This window comes from Macaca nemestrina, chromosome 1 (assembly GCF_043159975.1).
Source record: "Macaca nemestrina isolate mMacNem1 chromosome 1, mMacNem.hap1, whole genome shotgun sequence".
NCBI classification, from domain to species: Eukaryota; Metazoa; Chordata; class Mammalia; order Primates; family Cercopithecidae; genus Macaca; species Macaca nemestrina.
The window spans coordinates 231,940,376-231,955,098 of NC_092125.1; the positions used below are offsets into that span (position 1 = coordinate 231,940,376).

The 14,723-nt window shown below is 58.8% G+C and overlaps 1 protein-coding gene across 9 annotated transcripts in view; it reads right to left on the minus strand.

Annotated features, from left to right (window-relative positions):
• The window catches only part of LOC105496712 (protein kinase C zeta), a 148,622-nt gene that overhangs the window by 114,147 nt on the left and 19,752 nt on the right, over window positions 1-14,723 (minus strand). The window contains exon 1 of one of the 9 annotated variants that reach the window (XM_011767283.2): window positions 9,486-9,763. The exons of 1 other annotated variant lie outside the window; for it this stretch is intronic. Coding sequence is in view for 2 of the 8 variants with exons in the window: in XM_011767282.2 (XP_011765584.1) it covers window positions 9,143-9,164 (22 nt within the window). In the remaining 6 variants the exon portion in view is untranslated. Of the gene's footprint in view, window positions 1-1,326; window positions 1,346-1,403; window positions 1,423-1,453; window positions 1,473-8,309; window positions 8,329-8,646; window positions 8,666-9,142; window positions 9,347-9,485; window positions 9,764-14,723 lie in introns of those variants that run through there. 7 more of the 9 variants (XM_011767282.2, XM_011767281.2, XM_011767280.2 and 4 more) reach the window with 7 other exon arrangements.

Consider the following 14,723-nt stretch of genomic DNA (forward strand, 5'->3'; position numbering starts at 1 on the left):
AGTGAACCCCACGCTCTGGCACCAGCAACAGGGGAAACGCTAAAGATACGTGTTTGAAAATTTGGACCAAGGTATTTAAAACTCACTGTACAGCCCCCTAAATGTAACTTCCTGTCCAGACCTATTAGGACATGAGGAGAGGGAGGACGGGGGTACCCGAGGTGTGGACACCTGTCCTTCACCTGCTGCCTGAGGTGGCTCGCTCACTCACGCCGCCCCTCCACCCTCTCCCTCACACCCTCACTGCTACCCTCTCCACCCTCTCATGCCCTCACTGCCACCCTCTCGTGCCCTCACTGCTACCCTCTCCACCCTCTCATGCCCTCACTGCCACCCTCTCGTGCCCTCACTGCTACCCTCTCCACTCTCTCATGCCCTCACTGCCACCCTCTCCACCCTCTCCCTCACACCCTCAGGGCCACCCCTCTACCCTCTCCCTCACACCCTCACGGCTGCCCCTCCACCCTCTCCCTCATGCCCTCACTGCCACCCTCTCCACCCTCTCCCTCATGCCCTCACTGCCACCCTCTCCACCCTCTCCCTCACACCCTCACTGCCACCCCTCCACCCTCTCCCTCACGCCCTCACGCCCTCACGGCTTCCCCTCCACCCTCTCCCTCACGCCCTCACGGCCACCCCTCCACCCTCTCCCTCACACCCTCACTGCCACCCTCTCCACCCTCTCATGCCCTCACTGCCACCCTCTCCACCCTCTCCCTCACACCCTCAGGGCCACCCCTCCACCCTCTCCCTCACACCCTCACAGCTGCCCCTCCACCCTCTCCCTCATGCCCTCACTGCCACCCTCTCCACCCTCTTGCGCCCTCACTGCCACCCTCTCCACCCTCTCCCTCACGGCCGCCCCTCCCCCTTCTCCCTCACACCCTCACTGCCACTCTCTCCACCCTCTTTCTCACGCCCTCAGGGCCACCTCTCCACCCTCTCCCTCACGCCCTCACGGCCGCCCGTCCACCCTCTCCCTGCTACTGGACCTGAGTGCCACTGTGAAGGAGGACAGGTGTCCTCAGAGCCGCCCCCAGATGCTCAGGCAAAAAAACAAATGGAACCAGGTCTCCCTGACGTCCCATCTCCAGGGTAGGGCTGGGCGGGAGGACCAACTCTCGGAAGCCGACCGTGTGTGCCCTTGCCCAACTCCACCTTCAATGACCCCCCTACTTTGGCAGCCTGAAATCGGCCGAAGCGGGAGTGTTTACACCAGGAAAATTGACCAAGTGACAAATCCCACCATCGTTCCTTCCTCACAGCGCACTGAGGCACAGCACTGCCACACACAGCCCGTCGCTAGGAACGGGGATGTGATCTTACACTCAGAACGAAATTACCGTCTCCATGCAAACTCGATTCTCTCTGGAGGCCAAGATAAATAAATAAATAAAAGCTACCAGACTTCACTCCGTCTACGGCAGCCGGTAGCTTGAAAGAGGTGATCTACCAAGTCCATCTGGAACAGCCGCTCCGGCAGCCTCCAGCTCCTGCACATGTGGTCATGCACAGAGACTCCCTCTCGCCAGACACACAGCCCTGGAGCAGGGAAAAGGCGCACACAACAGGCGGGACAAAGCGGGCGACGCTGCCAAGGGCTGCAAAGAACCCATCTGGTGCGTTCGGCATCTCTGACCACGCCCGCTCTCGGTTGGCTGTGTAGACACTTAGGCGCCTTCTTGGCACGACTGTGGCGTCCTATTGGGTGTCGATCGGAACCACAGCAGCCCGGATCAAGCCTGCTTTAATGTGAACAAATTATGCAACGCAAGATAACTGAACACACTTCCAAAAAAAGAGGACTGCCCACCAAGCAGGGGACAAATGGGCAGGAGGGGCCAGCGATGATGCCTTTGTCGCCTCTCATCAAACCAAATGAGGAAGGGAGTGCACAACGGAGGGCAGTGGGGAGGGATGTCGAGGGGGCAGCAGTGGTGGGGTACGGGGGGCGTGCCTGCACTTGGTGCCAGGCGATTCGGGGACTGCCGAGTCCCACACGAGCCCCACACAGGGCCAGGGCTGCTGACCCCACAGCACGGCCGACTCGGCTGGGAGAAGAGTATGGGGCGGGGGCAGCCCCCCTGCAGCCCCGACATCACCACGCTGCTGAGTCCAGGCACGGTGTGATGACTTCTCCCCTCCCCGCCTTCACCCAGCACCACGCTGGCACGACCCTGGAGCCCCAGCTGCAGCACCAACCATCTCCCAGAGCCCACACCCCACACCGGGGTCTGCAGCTGCAGGACGTCCTGGCCACACAGGCCCCTTCTGGGGATCCATGCCCACAGCCCAGACTCGCCCAAGACCCACCTCAGGACCTGGGATCTGCTCCCCACTGCTCCCTGCAGCCTGCCCCCTCCTGCCAGAGACCTGTCAGCACCCACCCCCAACCTACCCCGTGTCTGGCCTGATCGCTGCCCCAACAGCCAGCCTGCAAGGGCCCCAGTGCCCAAAGCTGGAACAATTTGAGCAATAAAATAAGCGAGACAGTATCCAATTCTAACCCAACTATGAAATTGATACCGGCAAGTCCACATGGACAAAAACGAATGATTAAATAACCAATGGGAGAAGAGACGTACAAGTCCTGTGCGAAACTTGACATCACGTATGTCGCTCCCCACCTCTTAGCTGTGGGCCACACACACCTTACTCCGCAGAGACAGGACGGCACGGGGGAAGAGGCACAGGCAGGTGTGAGCCGACAAACACACCACGGCCAGGTGACATGCGAGGCCAACACAGACAGGCTGTGTGGAGGGTGTGGACCCGGACCCAGCGATACAAGGAGGCTTCACCTCTGCACCCTTCCTCCCAAAACCCAGAGCCCCAGTCCTTACGAGAAAAACATGAGGCAAACCCCAATGAAGGGCTGTCCCACAAAACACCTGACCAGCCCTCCTTAAAACTACCAAGGTCGTTGAAAACAAGGCAAGTCTGAGAGACTGGCCACAGTGAGAGGGACCTAAAGAGGTGTGACAGTGAAGTGCCACGTGGGGTCCTGGACAGGATCCCAGGACAGAAAGGGGGCAGGAGGGGAGACCGAGGCAAGCGGAATAAAGCCTTAGCTGGAAAGGCGCCGAGACTGGCTGGTTAAGTGTAACTCGTGCATCGCGCCGACCAAGAGGGAGCAGGAATGCCTGTGCTCTCTCTACTCCTGTCCTGATTTTTCTATAAATCCGAAACTGTTCCAAAAACCGGTCTTCCCAACACCCCACTGAACGAGGGGGTGACACAACCAAACTACCTGGGCCAAGCATTTGAAAATTGCCCCCAGGTTGCACGGGGGGCAGCATCAAGGAAAAACAAATATAAGGGCCTTTGTCCTCCTTAACACACTGCACTGCACCCTCCGGCCCCTCAGGAGGCAGAGCGGTGGGACGTGCTTGTCCACACCTGCCACACCCACGTGCACCGCCACGTCCACGCACACCGCCACGTGCATGCACAGTACCTAAAGACCTTCTCCAACTCCGGTGTTCCTGCAGATTTCAGCCTTCAGAAGGTGTCATCGCGATAGTTTCCAGGTGGACACAGCAGCGCGACCACATCACTGACTGACCCTCTCCCCAAGACCAAAGGAAGAAAAACTCCAATAAACCCGTAACAGCAAAGAGGAGGAGGGGCTGGGCAGCGATGCCCTGGGACCTGGAAGGCAAAAGGCCCTGTGGCCACCAGGAGACTGCACTGGGCCGAACCCCAAAGAAGGGCCCCGAGCCAGAGGCTCCAGGTAGCCGGAAAGTGGGGGGCCTGCGGTGCAGGGTCCCAGTCACTGAGGAGTCGACCGCCAGACCTGCTTCCTCGCCCAAGGCAGCCGGGGAACGAGAGGGCTTGCGGGGGCAGCAGACTCTTTACGAGGCGTGAGACGCCTGGCCCTCCCAGGCAGGACACTCCCCCCGGGACCTGCGCCACCACCAGCTCTGTGGTGCCCCACAAGTCAACGTGGGCAGGCAAACAAGGGTCACCAGGGGCTGAGGAAGCCGCAAAGGCCAGGACAAACAGAAAAACGGACCCTCAGTGAAAACAGCTGAGTACGAGGCCAAAGAAAACACCGAAAGGAGACGCTATCACCAACCGCTGCCAGCCACACCCTCCCACTGTGTGCCGCCATCAGCAGCAGCCGCGGGGCCGGCACTGTGGCTTCGATACTAATCCCGTGACAGCCTTGGGAGCCAAGCCTTTTACCACTACGCCCACTTACGAGGGTCTGGGACACGGTGGACAGCGTTGTGGCCGAGGTCACATGGCTGGTGAGTAGCAGAGCTGGGGCCTGACCACACAGCTTCAGGCCCCGGGGCACGCGGCAAATAGCATAGGCTTAAGCCAGCCCTTGGGGTTTGAGTCCCGGCTCAAACTGTGTGATTTTGGGAAATTTCTTGACCTCTCTGTGCCTTGGTGCTGTTCTTTCCCCAGAACAAAGAAAACAATGGTGCCCACCCCACAGGGAACTGAGAAGATTAAATGAATTTACACACGGGAAGCCTCTGCAGCCGTGAATGTGCTAAGCACTGCTGAATCACCACATGATACCCCGGTGCCTCTCAGCCGAGATGAATAACCCCGGAGAAAGAGTGTGATATGCCTTTGACACAAGGGCAGGACACTCTGCCTTAAAAAGACACCTTCAGAGAAAAAAGAACGAAAGATAAGAACAGGAACAAGGTGACAAACTTAATAGATGGTTTGGACAGGAAAATCTGAAGATATCTCCTAGAATATAAAATAAACAAAGAAATGGAAAACATAAGAGAATTAAAGGACCAGCCTGGGAGGGCCAACAAACAATCAGTGTCAACTCTAAAAAACAGTCAGAGACGGGGAGTCGGCCGTGGGATAAATCACTGGGTGTAAAGCTCCCCATGTCCAAATGTTGCAAGTTTCCACAGCACGAGTTCCCAGCACAAGAGACAAAGAAGGTCCCCCGACAACGAACATTATTGTGAAACTTGAGAACCCTGAAGACAAAAGATTCTACAAGACTTTCAGGACAAAAAAACACACACACAAAATCAAAATGGCACCTGACTTCTTGGTCACACAAGAAGCCAGAAGACAATAGAGCAATCTCTTCCAAATGGAAAGGGAAAATTCTTTCCAACACAGAATTTCATACCTAGCTAAACTATCCTTAAGTGTGTGGCTGGAGAAAAGCATTTTCCAACTAGATCCCCCAAAAGGGCCTCCCACGCTGTCTTTCTCAGAAAGCCGCTGGAGAGGTCTTAACCAGAGATTAAGCCAAGAAAGATGAAGACAGGGAGCCAGAGATCAAGACTGTAGGCAGAGGAGAGAGGAGGGGGCTGTTCCCGGCACAGGGAAGCCCTACGGCATGTTGTGTGGGGGCCCGGGTGCACCAGGAGGGAGGTGACGCAGGCATCGGCGGGAGTTGCCCCTCTGCTGGGAAGAGGAAACTAGAGTAAATTTGAGACAAGACATCTAGGAAACTGATTCAAACAATCACGATGTATTAAGTCCAAGGAAAACCAAAAGTTGTGCAAACAAGGGACTGCAATCCTGGTGGTTCATGAATATTCACATCACCCACAATTAGGTAAACACTCAACGACTGAAAACAATAAACGGTGACATAACTCCATCAGGAGAATGGAACAAGGAAGAGATAAGCTGATGTGTCCCAGAGAAAGTGGGGAAGTAACATCCTAAATGGAAAAGTCTAGAAATAGCAGCAGCAATGTGTCATTTAGAAATCTGGAAATAAATGTCAAGAAGAAACTGCTCTGACCCCCTCCAGGGGGTGGAGCTGGGGCAGCAGGGAGGACCAGGGACACATGTTCTCTCTTTGTGAGTCCCACAGGACTATCAACACCTTACAATAGAAAATCTGGAAAACTCAAAATAAAATTTTAAATAGAATGTACAATGCAAACTTTATACACAACCATTCAGCAAGGGCAACACCGCAATTTCCTCACCAGGACAAGACACCAGGCCCGGCCTGTGTACACCTGATACAGCCGCATGAGATTCTCTCAACAATCGAGGTGTGATGAGGAGCAAAGAGAGGAAGCCATCCGTGCCCACGCCGAGCCGCCAGTCCACCCTGGGTCCCCACAGCCCCTCCAGACGCAGGGCGGCTCCGTCTTGCAGTCAGTCAAATCTTTTCAAACTTCCCACAGAAGAAACGTTAAAAAAGAAAACTTCAGAAAGACTAGACACGCTCAAACCCCCTATTTAAAGACAACAGCAAGTCAGGGCCGTTCCACCCACCAGAGCGTGTGTAAACTCTTCCTGTGCACCCGACATGCGAGCGTGGACGAAACGAAGCCCCCGTGCCCTCACACCCGGCAGATGTGCTCACAGCACCGCCGGAACAACCGGCAGCAGGGATCTGTTCGTGTCAACTTGGCGTCGCGCCTCTCCTGACTCTGATCCTCTCTCAGGGGAACAACAGACCTGTGGGCCCACCAAGGCTGCCCGGAGACGGTGGAATCACTGGTTCTGCCTGGAGGCCTCACAGAGAAGCAGCCAGTCCTGAGCGTGGTGGGTGCCCTCCTTCGTGTATTCAGGAGAATCCCAGAAATGTGCCGCCGGGCCCCGACGCGTGGAGGGGACTCTGCCACAGCGTCTCCTGTACGAGTGACAACTGCCGTCACTTTATGACCAAACACAAGCTGAACACTGGACTACCAACTGGTTCAGGTGGCTTCTTTTGAATAAAGCTTTTCCTTTTTTTTGAGATGGAGTCTCACTCTGTTGCCCAGGCTGGAGTGCAGCGGCACAATCTCAACTCACCACAACCTGCGCCTCCCAGGTTCAAGCAATTATCCTGCCTCAGCCTCCCGAATGACTGGCATTACAGGTGCCCGCCACCACGCCCAGCTAATTTTTGTATTTTTAGTAGAGATGGGGTTTCACCATGTTGGTCAGGCTGGTCTTAAACTCCTGACCTCAGGTGATCCCCCGCGTCGGCCTCCCAAAGTGCTGGGATTACAGACGTGAGCACCACGCCTGACCTGAACAAAGCTTTTTCTGCCCCTTGCATGAAACGACAAACATTTCTGGAGGCCCAGCATCGTGCCGACCCCAGGGGCTGGGAGATGGGGATGCCTCAGGGTATCCTGGACACAGGCCTGTCCAGCCTGTGGCATGAGGGTTGGTAGGAGCGGTGGCCGCACGTTCTGCTCCCCCTGCCACATGTGGGAGGCGGGGAGATGGCCAGGGAGTGAGTGGGCGCCAGGAGACCAGACCTGCCGAGCCCACACTCAAGCACTATGACCAGCACAGCCAGGGACCTGCTACTGGTTTTCCAGATGTCCTCGCACTTCCCCACAGGCTTCCCCTTGATGGCACTGGGCACCCCCTCAGCCCCGGCCCCAAACAGCCCATTCAGGGGCCTGGCCCTGCAACAGCTCCCTGCCCAGCTCCTGGGCAAAGCTCCACGTCAGCACAGGAAAGGACGGCTACCCCAATTTTGGGGTCCTCAGCAGAGGCTGGTGCCTGACCCCATGGACGGTCCCCCCCGCCCCCGACGGTTCAACCTCCACGTGCCCGGCTGAGTCCTCGGTGATCAGAAACGTCCGGCAGATGAGACGCAGCCCCCACTGCTACACACGAGAGCAGGTCACAAACACAGGAACTTCTGAGGATGCTCAGTGGGCCTCTCCACTGGGGCCATCGACAGCCGTGGCAGGTCCCCACCAGACCCCGCGGAAGGTCCGGGGCACCCAGTGTGGATGGGCCGGGTTCTCAGGCGCCCTGTGGACACTCTGGGCTGACGGATCTGATTAACTGGGAGCCTCGGAAACATCGCAGCAGAGGCCGGAGCCCGGAGGTGAGTCTGAGAGGTGGGACCAAGCTTGGAGTTGGCCAGAGGAACACACAACTCCTTACATAACCACCAGTGGCTCCGAAGTCTAGGAAGACAGTCGGAAAAGGGCCCCCACTGATGGCTGATGCAGCTGGGACAGGAATGTGGAAGATGTGTGCCGATCCGGCCGAGACACAGACACGGGTACCACAGCCGGCTCCGGCCGCATCAACACGAAACAGCTTGCAGGGGCAGCCCGTGGCCCCTCAGTCTATCCCCATCCTGGCTCTGACTCACCCACCGAAGGCCATCATACCAAAAGCCAGTAACCGCTCGAATCCTGGCCCTGGCCACAGCCCTCCCACCCAGCACTGTATTCCCACCGCGAGGGACCATGCCAGCTGTGCACGGCCAGCGTGGGCTCACACGAAAGCAGAGGCCAAGCCGTCCCAGGCACCGAGGAAACTATGACACAGCACGTTTCTCCTCGCAGGCAGGCGCACGTGTGAAAACCACCCAGCTCCTTCCCTCTCCCACTCACCCCATCAACACAGAATCTTCATCATTCAAGGACCCCTGCGGCCCAAGCTGGCTGTGCAGAGCGGCCCCGTGTCTGCTGAGGTCCCTTCGCGCCTGGGGGAGGGGCGCGCCGCCAGCCTCCCCAGCACCCAGCACCCCACGAGGGGGAAAGCCGCCTTCCCCAGCAGCCCAGTCCTCCAGGCCCACAGCTCCCCACAAGCCTGACTGGGGACGCTGGTGGTGGTTGTTTTTTTTTTTTTTTTTTACAAAAACACCTTGCAAAATGGTCGTCAGAAAAGCACCCACATTGCCACATCCCTGCCAAACACCGTGCAGCCCCCAGACCTCTCTGAGTCTACCTCCAACCATTTCAGAATAGAAAACAGGACGCCGCAGCCCCGCTCCTCGCCACCATCCGAGGACCCCGATGGAGTGAGCCGTGCACATTAACCCTGGCCGTGCCACCCAGATGCCAACCCAACACTGTCAATGCAAAACGGGGGTTCAGACAGGCGGGGGGCAGGCTCGAGACAGAAAGACTGCAAGCCTGGAACAGGTGCCGGCTATTACCGCCACCAGTCCTGGCACCTGGGGTCTCCAGACTTCACCCCTGTGGTCTCCTCAATCTGCCCACCTGCAGAATGGAGAGGAAGCGGCACACGTACCCATCCGTCCTGGCCCTGACACAGACTCACAGACCCACAACCAAACAGCATCAGCTACAGCGAAACTCCCAACAGCCAGCGACTCCCCAGGGCCAGGCAGGCAGACGAGCCCAAAATGATTTCCCCAAGTCCCCCGGCCCCCAGCCCTCCGCAGCCGCCGCCACGCATCCACCAGGCCTGGGCCACACACCATCCGTCCTCGGGGTGAGCATGTCCCTCCAGCAGCCCCTGCCTCGCTCGGAAGGTCCCTCCACCGCCTTATGTTTCTAAAAATCTGTCACCCGCAAAACAACAGCCTCTCACTGCGTTTCCCCCGACATCGCCGGGAGCTGCTGCAGCCGCACGCCTTCCCCGGGCCGGGTACCAGCCGTGTTGCTGCCCGGAGCATCTGTGCAGCGCACAGGCGGCGGCAACGACAGGACTCAGACCCAGAATGCTGACTCGGGCACCGTCCTCCGCACGCACGGCCTGCAGCACGGCTGGCCCAGCCCCGGGGGCGCGGACAATCCACAGGGGAGATGCCCCCGACTCACCGGCTTTCTTCTCCTGCCTCCTCAGCGCAGGTTCTTTATGCTCTGTGCACGGCGGGCGTGTAGGGCGGCATCTTCCTTCCCTTTGACGAGCTGGTGCTGTGTCGGCTCGCCTCCGGCCCGACAATAGGCAGGGAGGCTCGAGCGCGAGGAGCAGATATTTAATGGAAGGCCGGCTGTCCTGTCCCCCGCCCCTCACATCCCTGCCTCCTCATGTCTCCAGGCCCGGGTGGTACCCGGCTCCCCCGGGAAGCTGTAGCCAGCAGCTGAGGCACAAACTAAAACACGGCATGGATGTGGAGGAGCTGACGCTGACGTCACAGGAAAACAAGCATCTCTGCATCAGCACAGCACAGAGAGCGTGCGGGCAGCAGCCAGAACCAGGCAGGGCTCGGACTCAGCGGACCTTGAAAATGCAACATGGGAACAGAACCCAGCTGAGCCTGGGGTCCTGCAGGTCGGCCTGCCAGGCTGGGAGTGGGGGACAGTGCAGCTGTGGCTGGGGCAAGTGACCTCTGACCTGCATCCAGAGGCTGTGAATGGGCTCGACGCCAATGGCCAAGGGTCCCGAGCACTGTCCCGCGGCCCCGGAACGGAGGGGAGGAGAGGACGCATGGGGGCTTTGCGATGTGGTTGTGTCCACCCCAGGAGCCCCACCAGCGTGTGCAGGGACGGTGGGCGGACGGTGCAGGAACAGGAAAGGCCAAGCTTCCCAGGCTGAAAACCGTCCCAGCTGGCCTGGAAACGCACACCCCCAGCCTAAGGCAGGAGACACCCCCATTTCCGAGGCCTGACCTCACGTGCTGCGCTGTGCTGTGCCTGGCTGTGGCCAGCCCGGGCTCCTGGGCAGACCCAGAGCCGCCACCGCTGCTGGGTGGCCTGACCCTCCAACCCCCGCCCTGGTTCCCTGACAAACCCTGGGACCTCGGCATCACTGGAAAATGAGAGCTGGCATTTTTCTACAGTCATAAAAACATGGGGGGCGGCAGCGTGCTCGGCTGGGAATTCTGCCCGCTACCCCAATCCCACTCAGCACCTGTGCTGACCCCACATGGGCCAGGCTTCGTGCTGGGGGTGCAGAGGGACAGAGGGGAGTGTCCTGCAGACCTCTGGCTCTGACCAGTCACACCACATGCTCCCTGCATTCTTATGTGCTGTGCCCTCAACGTTCCAGCACCTGTGGCCCTGCTGACTCTGGAAGGACGACGGCCCCTCGAGGGGCCAACCGATTCCTAGAGACAGCAAATGACTCATCCCACAGTGAACCTTTCAAATGCAAACCAATCAACCCAGAACCCTCACCTGGGCCCACCTCCTACACGGGCCCCCAGTCGTCCTGGGGGCCTCCCCACGTCACAGGGACGGCCCCTGCACCCCAGAGCCCGCTGAAGTTACTCCACCTGGCCGACCCAATGCCTACTCCCCCCACTTTCCCATGGAAACCACAGTAAAGGCCCCCACTCACACAGCCCCCTGCCTCTAACCCACTCGGCACTTCCCCGCACGGCCCTGCAAGGCATGAGGAGGTCTCCTCTCGGGAGCTGAGTAATAAACGACCTTCTTGACAGCATCATCTCCTGATCACTGGCCTCCCATACCTGCCTGAACGGGAATAAAACCTCCACTTAAATCATCAAGCTCATAAACCCGTGTTTATCTGCATTCACAGAGTGGAACCCGGGCCAAAGCCCAGGGTTCAAATTCCAGCTCTGTCAGCAGCTCACCACGAGGCACCACTTCTCCGAAAGGCCAAGCTTCCCTCGTCAGGCGGCTGACCAGCTATGTGAGGGGCGTTCCGTGAAATGTGAAACACATAAACCTAACGTGTGTCTCACTCAAGTTCCCAAATCTACGGGGAACGAGGGCTGGCAACCTACGATGCCTGGTGCTCCAAATCACTCAAGCTAGGATATCTACGCTTTTAATTGGCTGAATAAAATGAAAAGGAGAATATTTTGAAACACAGGAAACGAGTCTCTAAAATTCAGATTTCAGCGTGCATGAAGTTTCACTGGGACACGGCCATGCACCTCCTCGGGCGCCGCCCATGCCTGCTCAGAACCCCAGGCTTCAACTACGTGGCCCTGGACAGAAGCAGCTCGCAGACCCTGGCTAGGCCTATAAAATCATAAGACCACCGAACACCACAGCCACACTGGGCTCCCATAGGAAATACGCATTTATCCTGGTCCAAAGTAAACTTCACACAGACGGCCGGCTCAGCATCACGACCACTGTCCTTCAGCCAACTCCTTTCTCCTAATCCATCCCAAAATACCCAGTTTTGCAGAACTCTAGAACATTCAGGCTCAGCAGGCAGACTGTCAATTTTATTAGAAGCCTATTTTAGGGGGAAAACTAGCTTTTCCAGTTTGTTGCAAATAATTTGAGACAAAGCTGAATGAAACCAGATTTTTTAATAAAACAACAGACATACCTATAAATACCAGGGAATCACAGGCGTCCGCTGACAGGCTTCCGTGGTAACCCGCCCACCTAGGCCTGGAGGACACCAGCAGCGTCCTCACTAGGCTTGGCTGCCTCCTCTCAGACGCCGCGGGGGCCTGGAACACGCTCGGTGGGGCCGCTCTCCTCCCACTTGACCCTCCCTGGGTGGGAGAGGCGGCAAGGCAGCCTCACTGAGCACTTACCATGTTCCAGGAGCTCCTCTAAACTCTGTTGAGCTTCACAAAGCCCCTTTTACAGAAGAGGAAACTGAGGCACAGGGAGCCCCACCCACTTGCCCAAAGTCACTGCGCAGGCTCCCTGCCAGTGGGGTTTGAACCCGGCAGCACAGGCACCCACCTGGGCATTCGGCCCCAGCACATCCCAGGTCACACACCCGGGTGCACTGGCTGCTCCCAGCAGGCGACTCCACGGCAGCCCCGGGTCCAGCACCCTCCACGTCCCTGTGGGGATGGTGTCCCCGCCAAGGACCCCTCTCTGCCCCAGCCTGCAGGGCTATGAGGATGGGAGGCAGACGGGCCGGGGGACGGATCTAGGGATTCTGCCATTGCCCCGAGTGAGACACTACAGCCAGAAGGCCCCAGTGCCCCGAGAGCCCCTTCCTCTTCTTGGCCCGCCCTGGCCCCTGCAACTGAGGACTGTCCCCCACCAGCCCCGCCCCAGCCCCTGCTGTGGGGTCAGGAAGGGCCCCTCCACGTCCCCCCATGGCTCCACCCATGTGGCTCCAGCCCCTTCCCCTGTTACCTGCCTCAGGACCACCAGCACAGGAGAGCCCAGGCTCCTCCACTCCCCCCACACAGGCCAAGGTGACTTTGCCACCCTTGCGTCCAGGAACCCGCTATTAACATCCCTGGTCATGAAAACCTCCTTCTTGCCAAGTAGAAATGGCCTTGGAGCTGGGTTCAGGGGCCGAGCAGGGGATATACCCAGAGGCAAAAGCAACAGTCAAGGTGTCCTCCCGGTCAAACCCCAGGGGCCCCAACAGACCCAAGGGGTGAGGCTCAGGAGGGTCCCAGCTGCCTGGCCCAAGCGTTCCAGGCTCCAGAACCCACTACCAGGACCACCCTAAGTGACAAGACGGGCTACAGTGGGGTGGGGCTGCCTGCTACGGGCAGAATGTGGCACGGAGAACACCTCTACCCAGGGTGCAGGCTGGAGCAGGGTTCTGCTGCCCAGGGATGCTGTCCGTGCTGCGGACGGGCAGAGACCAACAACAGGAAATGCACGGGGCAGCCAGCACTGGCTCTGATGACCCCAAGGAACCACCAGCTGCTAAGTGGGGTGTGCGGCTGCCCAGCCCAGCGGAGTTTGTATTTCCTCCATGGACTCTAAGGACTTCGTAGGCCTGGTCCAGCAGACCATCCAGCGCTGCCCTCAGCTGGGTCTGGTGCAAAGCCAGGCTGCCTCCGGCACCTCCTCCACAGGGCGGGCACCCTGAGTCTCCACCACACACCACAGGGAGGCCAATGGGGCCTGACGGGGGACCACCCTGTCCCATGGATGCTGCCCAGGCCTGAGGTGACCCACCGAGGAGCCCCAGAGCCTCTGGACTGGAGCAGCAGCAGCGACGACTCCACCCAAAGGAAAACTGGGACTGCTGCCTACAGCGTCCCCCTTCCCTCCACATGACGGGCCCAGCCATCTAGAAACAGCACCTTCTCCTCCAGGAATCCCCTGGAGCCAACACAGAGGGGCCAGGGTGTTGGGAGGTCCCGCTCTTACTGCCGGGGTTCAGGGGATTGCCCACCACCCACCAGGAGAAGTGGCAGAAAGGGCCCTGGCTGTTGTCCTGACATCTCCCTCCCTGCCACATCCACCTACCGTCCTTTGAGACGGGTATTAACACTCACTCTAAGGGGAGTCTGATCCTAAGCACTTTTACAAACATGATATTATTTATAATCACCCCGTTTTACAGGTAAAGAAAAGGCACCACTAAACGGGCCGTTCCCTCAAGGTAATGGCAACGTTCTCGTTGGTGGAGCCCCAGGAACTTTCTGGACACCCACCCCTTTCCACCCCACGCCCCCTTGCCCAGTACCCTCCCTGCCAGGTGCAGCAGCCTCCAGCCATGGGGGTTCTCCAGCTGCCCATCACCTCCTGGTGCCTCCCAAAGGGACCACCATGGCTGGGGCCTGCAGCTGGGGCTAGGTCCGGAGAAGCCAAAGGCTGGAGGATCTCGCTTTCAACCAGCACAGCATGGACGCAGGGGAGGCGCTCTCCCGGACGGCGCTGACGGAGGTTCCGGGGGTTGCATCGGTTGGGGTATGGCTGGAACACTAAGGACAAGCCACTGCAGAAGGGACGCCGTTCAAGATGCAGCCGGTGGGGTGATGACAGCGGGAACCTGGCCACGTGTTCCAGTGGCGGCCAGCAGGGTGGTGACAATGGCAACTGGGCCACGTGTCCTGGTGGTGGCCGGCAGAGTGGTGGACTGGTGGGAACCAGGCCACGTCTCCCCAACTCTGTGGGGAGGCTGCGCACCCAGGCCTCCCTACTCAGAGGGGTCCAAAAGGGGCGTCAGTCTCATTTACACTGAGCGCCGGCTGGGCCTGTCCCAGCCAGAAGAACCTACAGAAGAGCCGCCTGCTGTCTGTCCTGCCAGGTGCCGGCCCAGCACATGGTCCCAGTGACCAGCACCACTGGCAGCACGAACCTCCCGCGGGGCGGGGGCCTGGGCAGAGAGCGTTTCCTGGGGACAGAGCCTACCCACAAATTGCTGGTGGGGACAGACCACCCAGCACTCCCACAAGATCAGAGGCAGACCTTGATGTA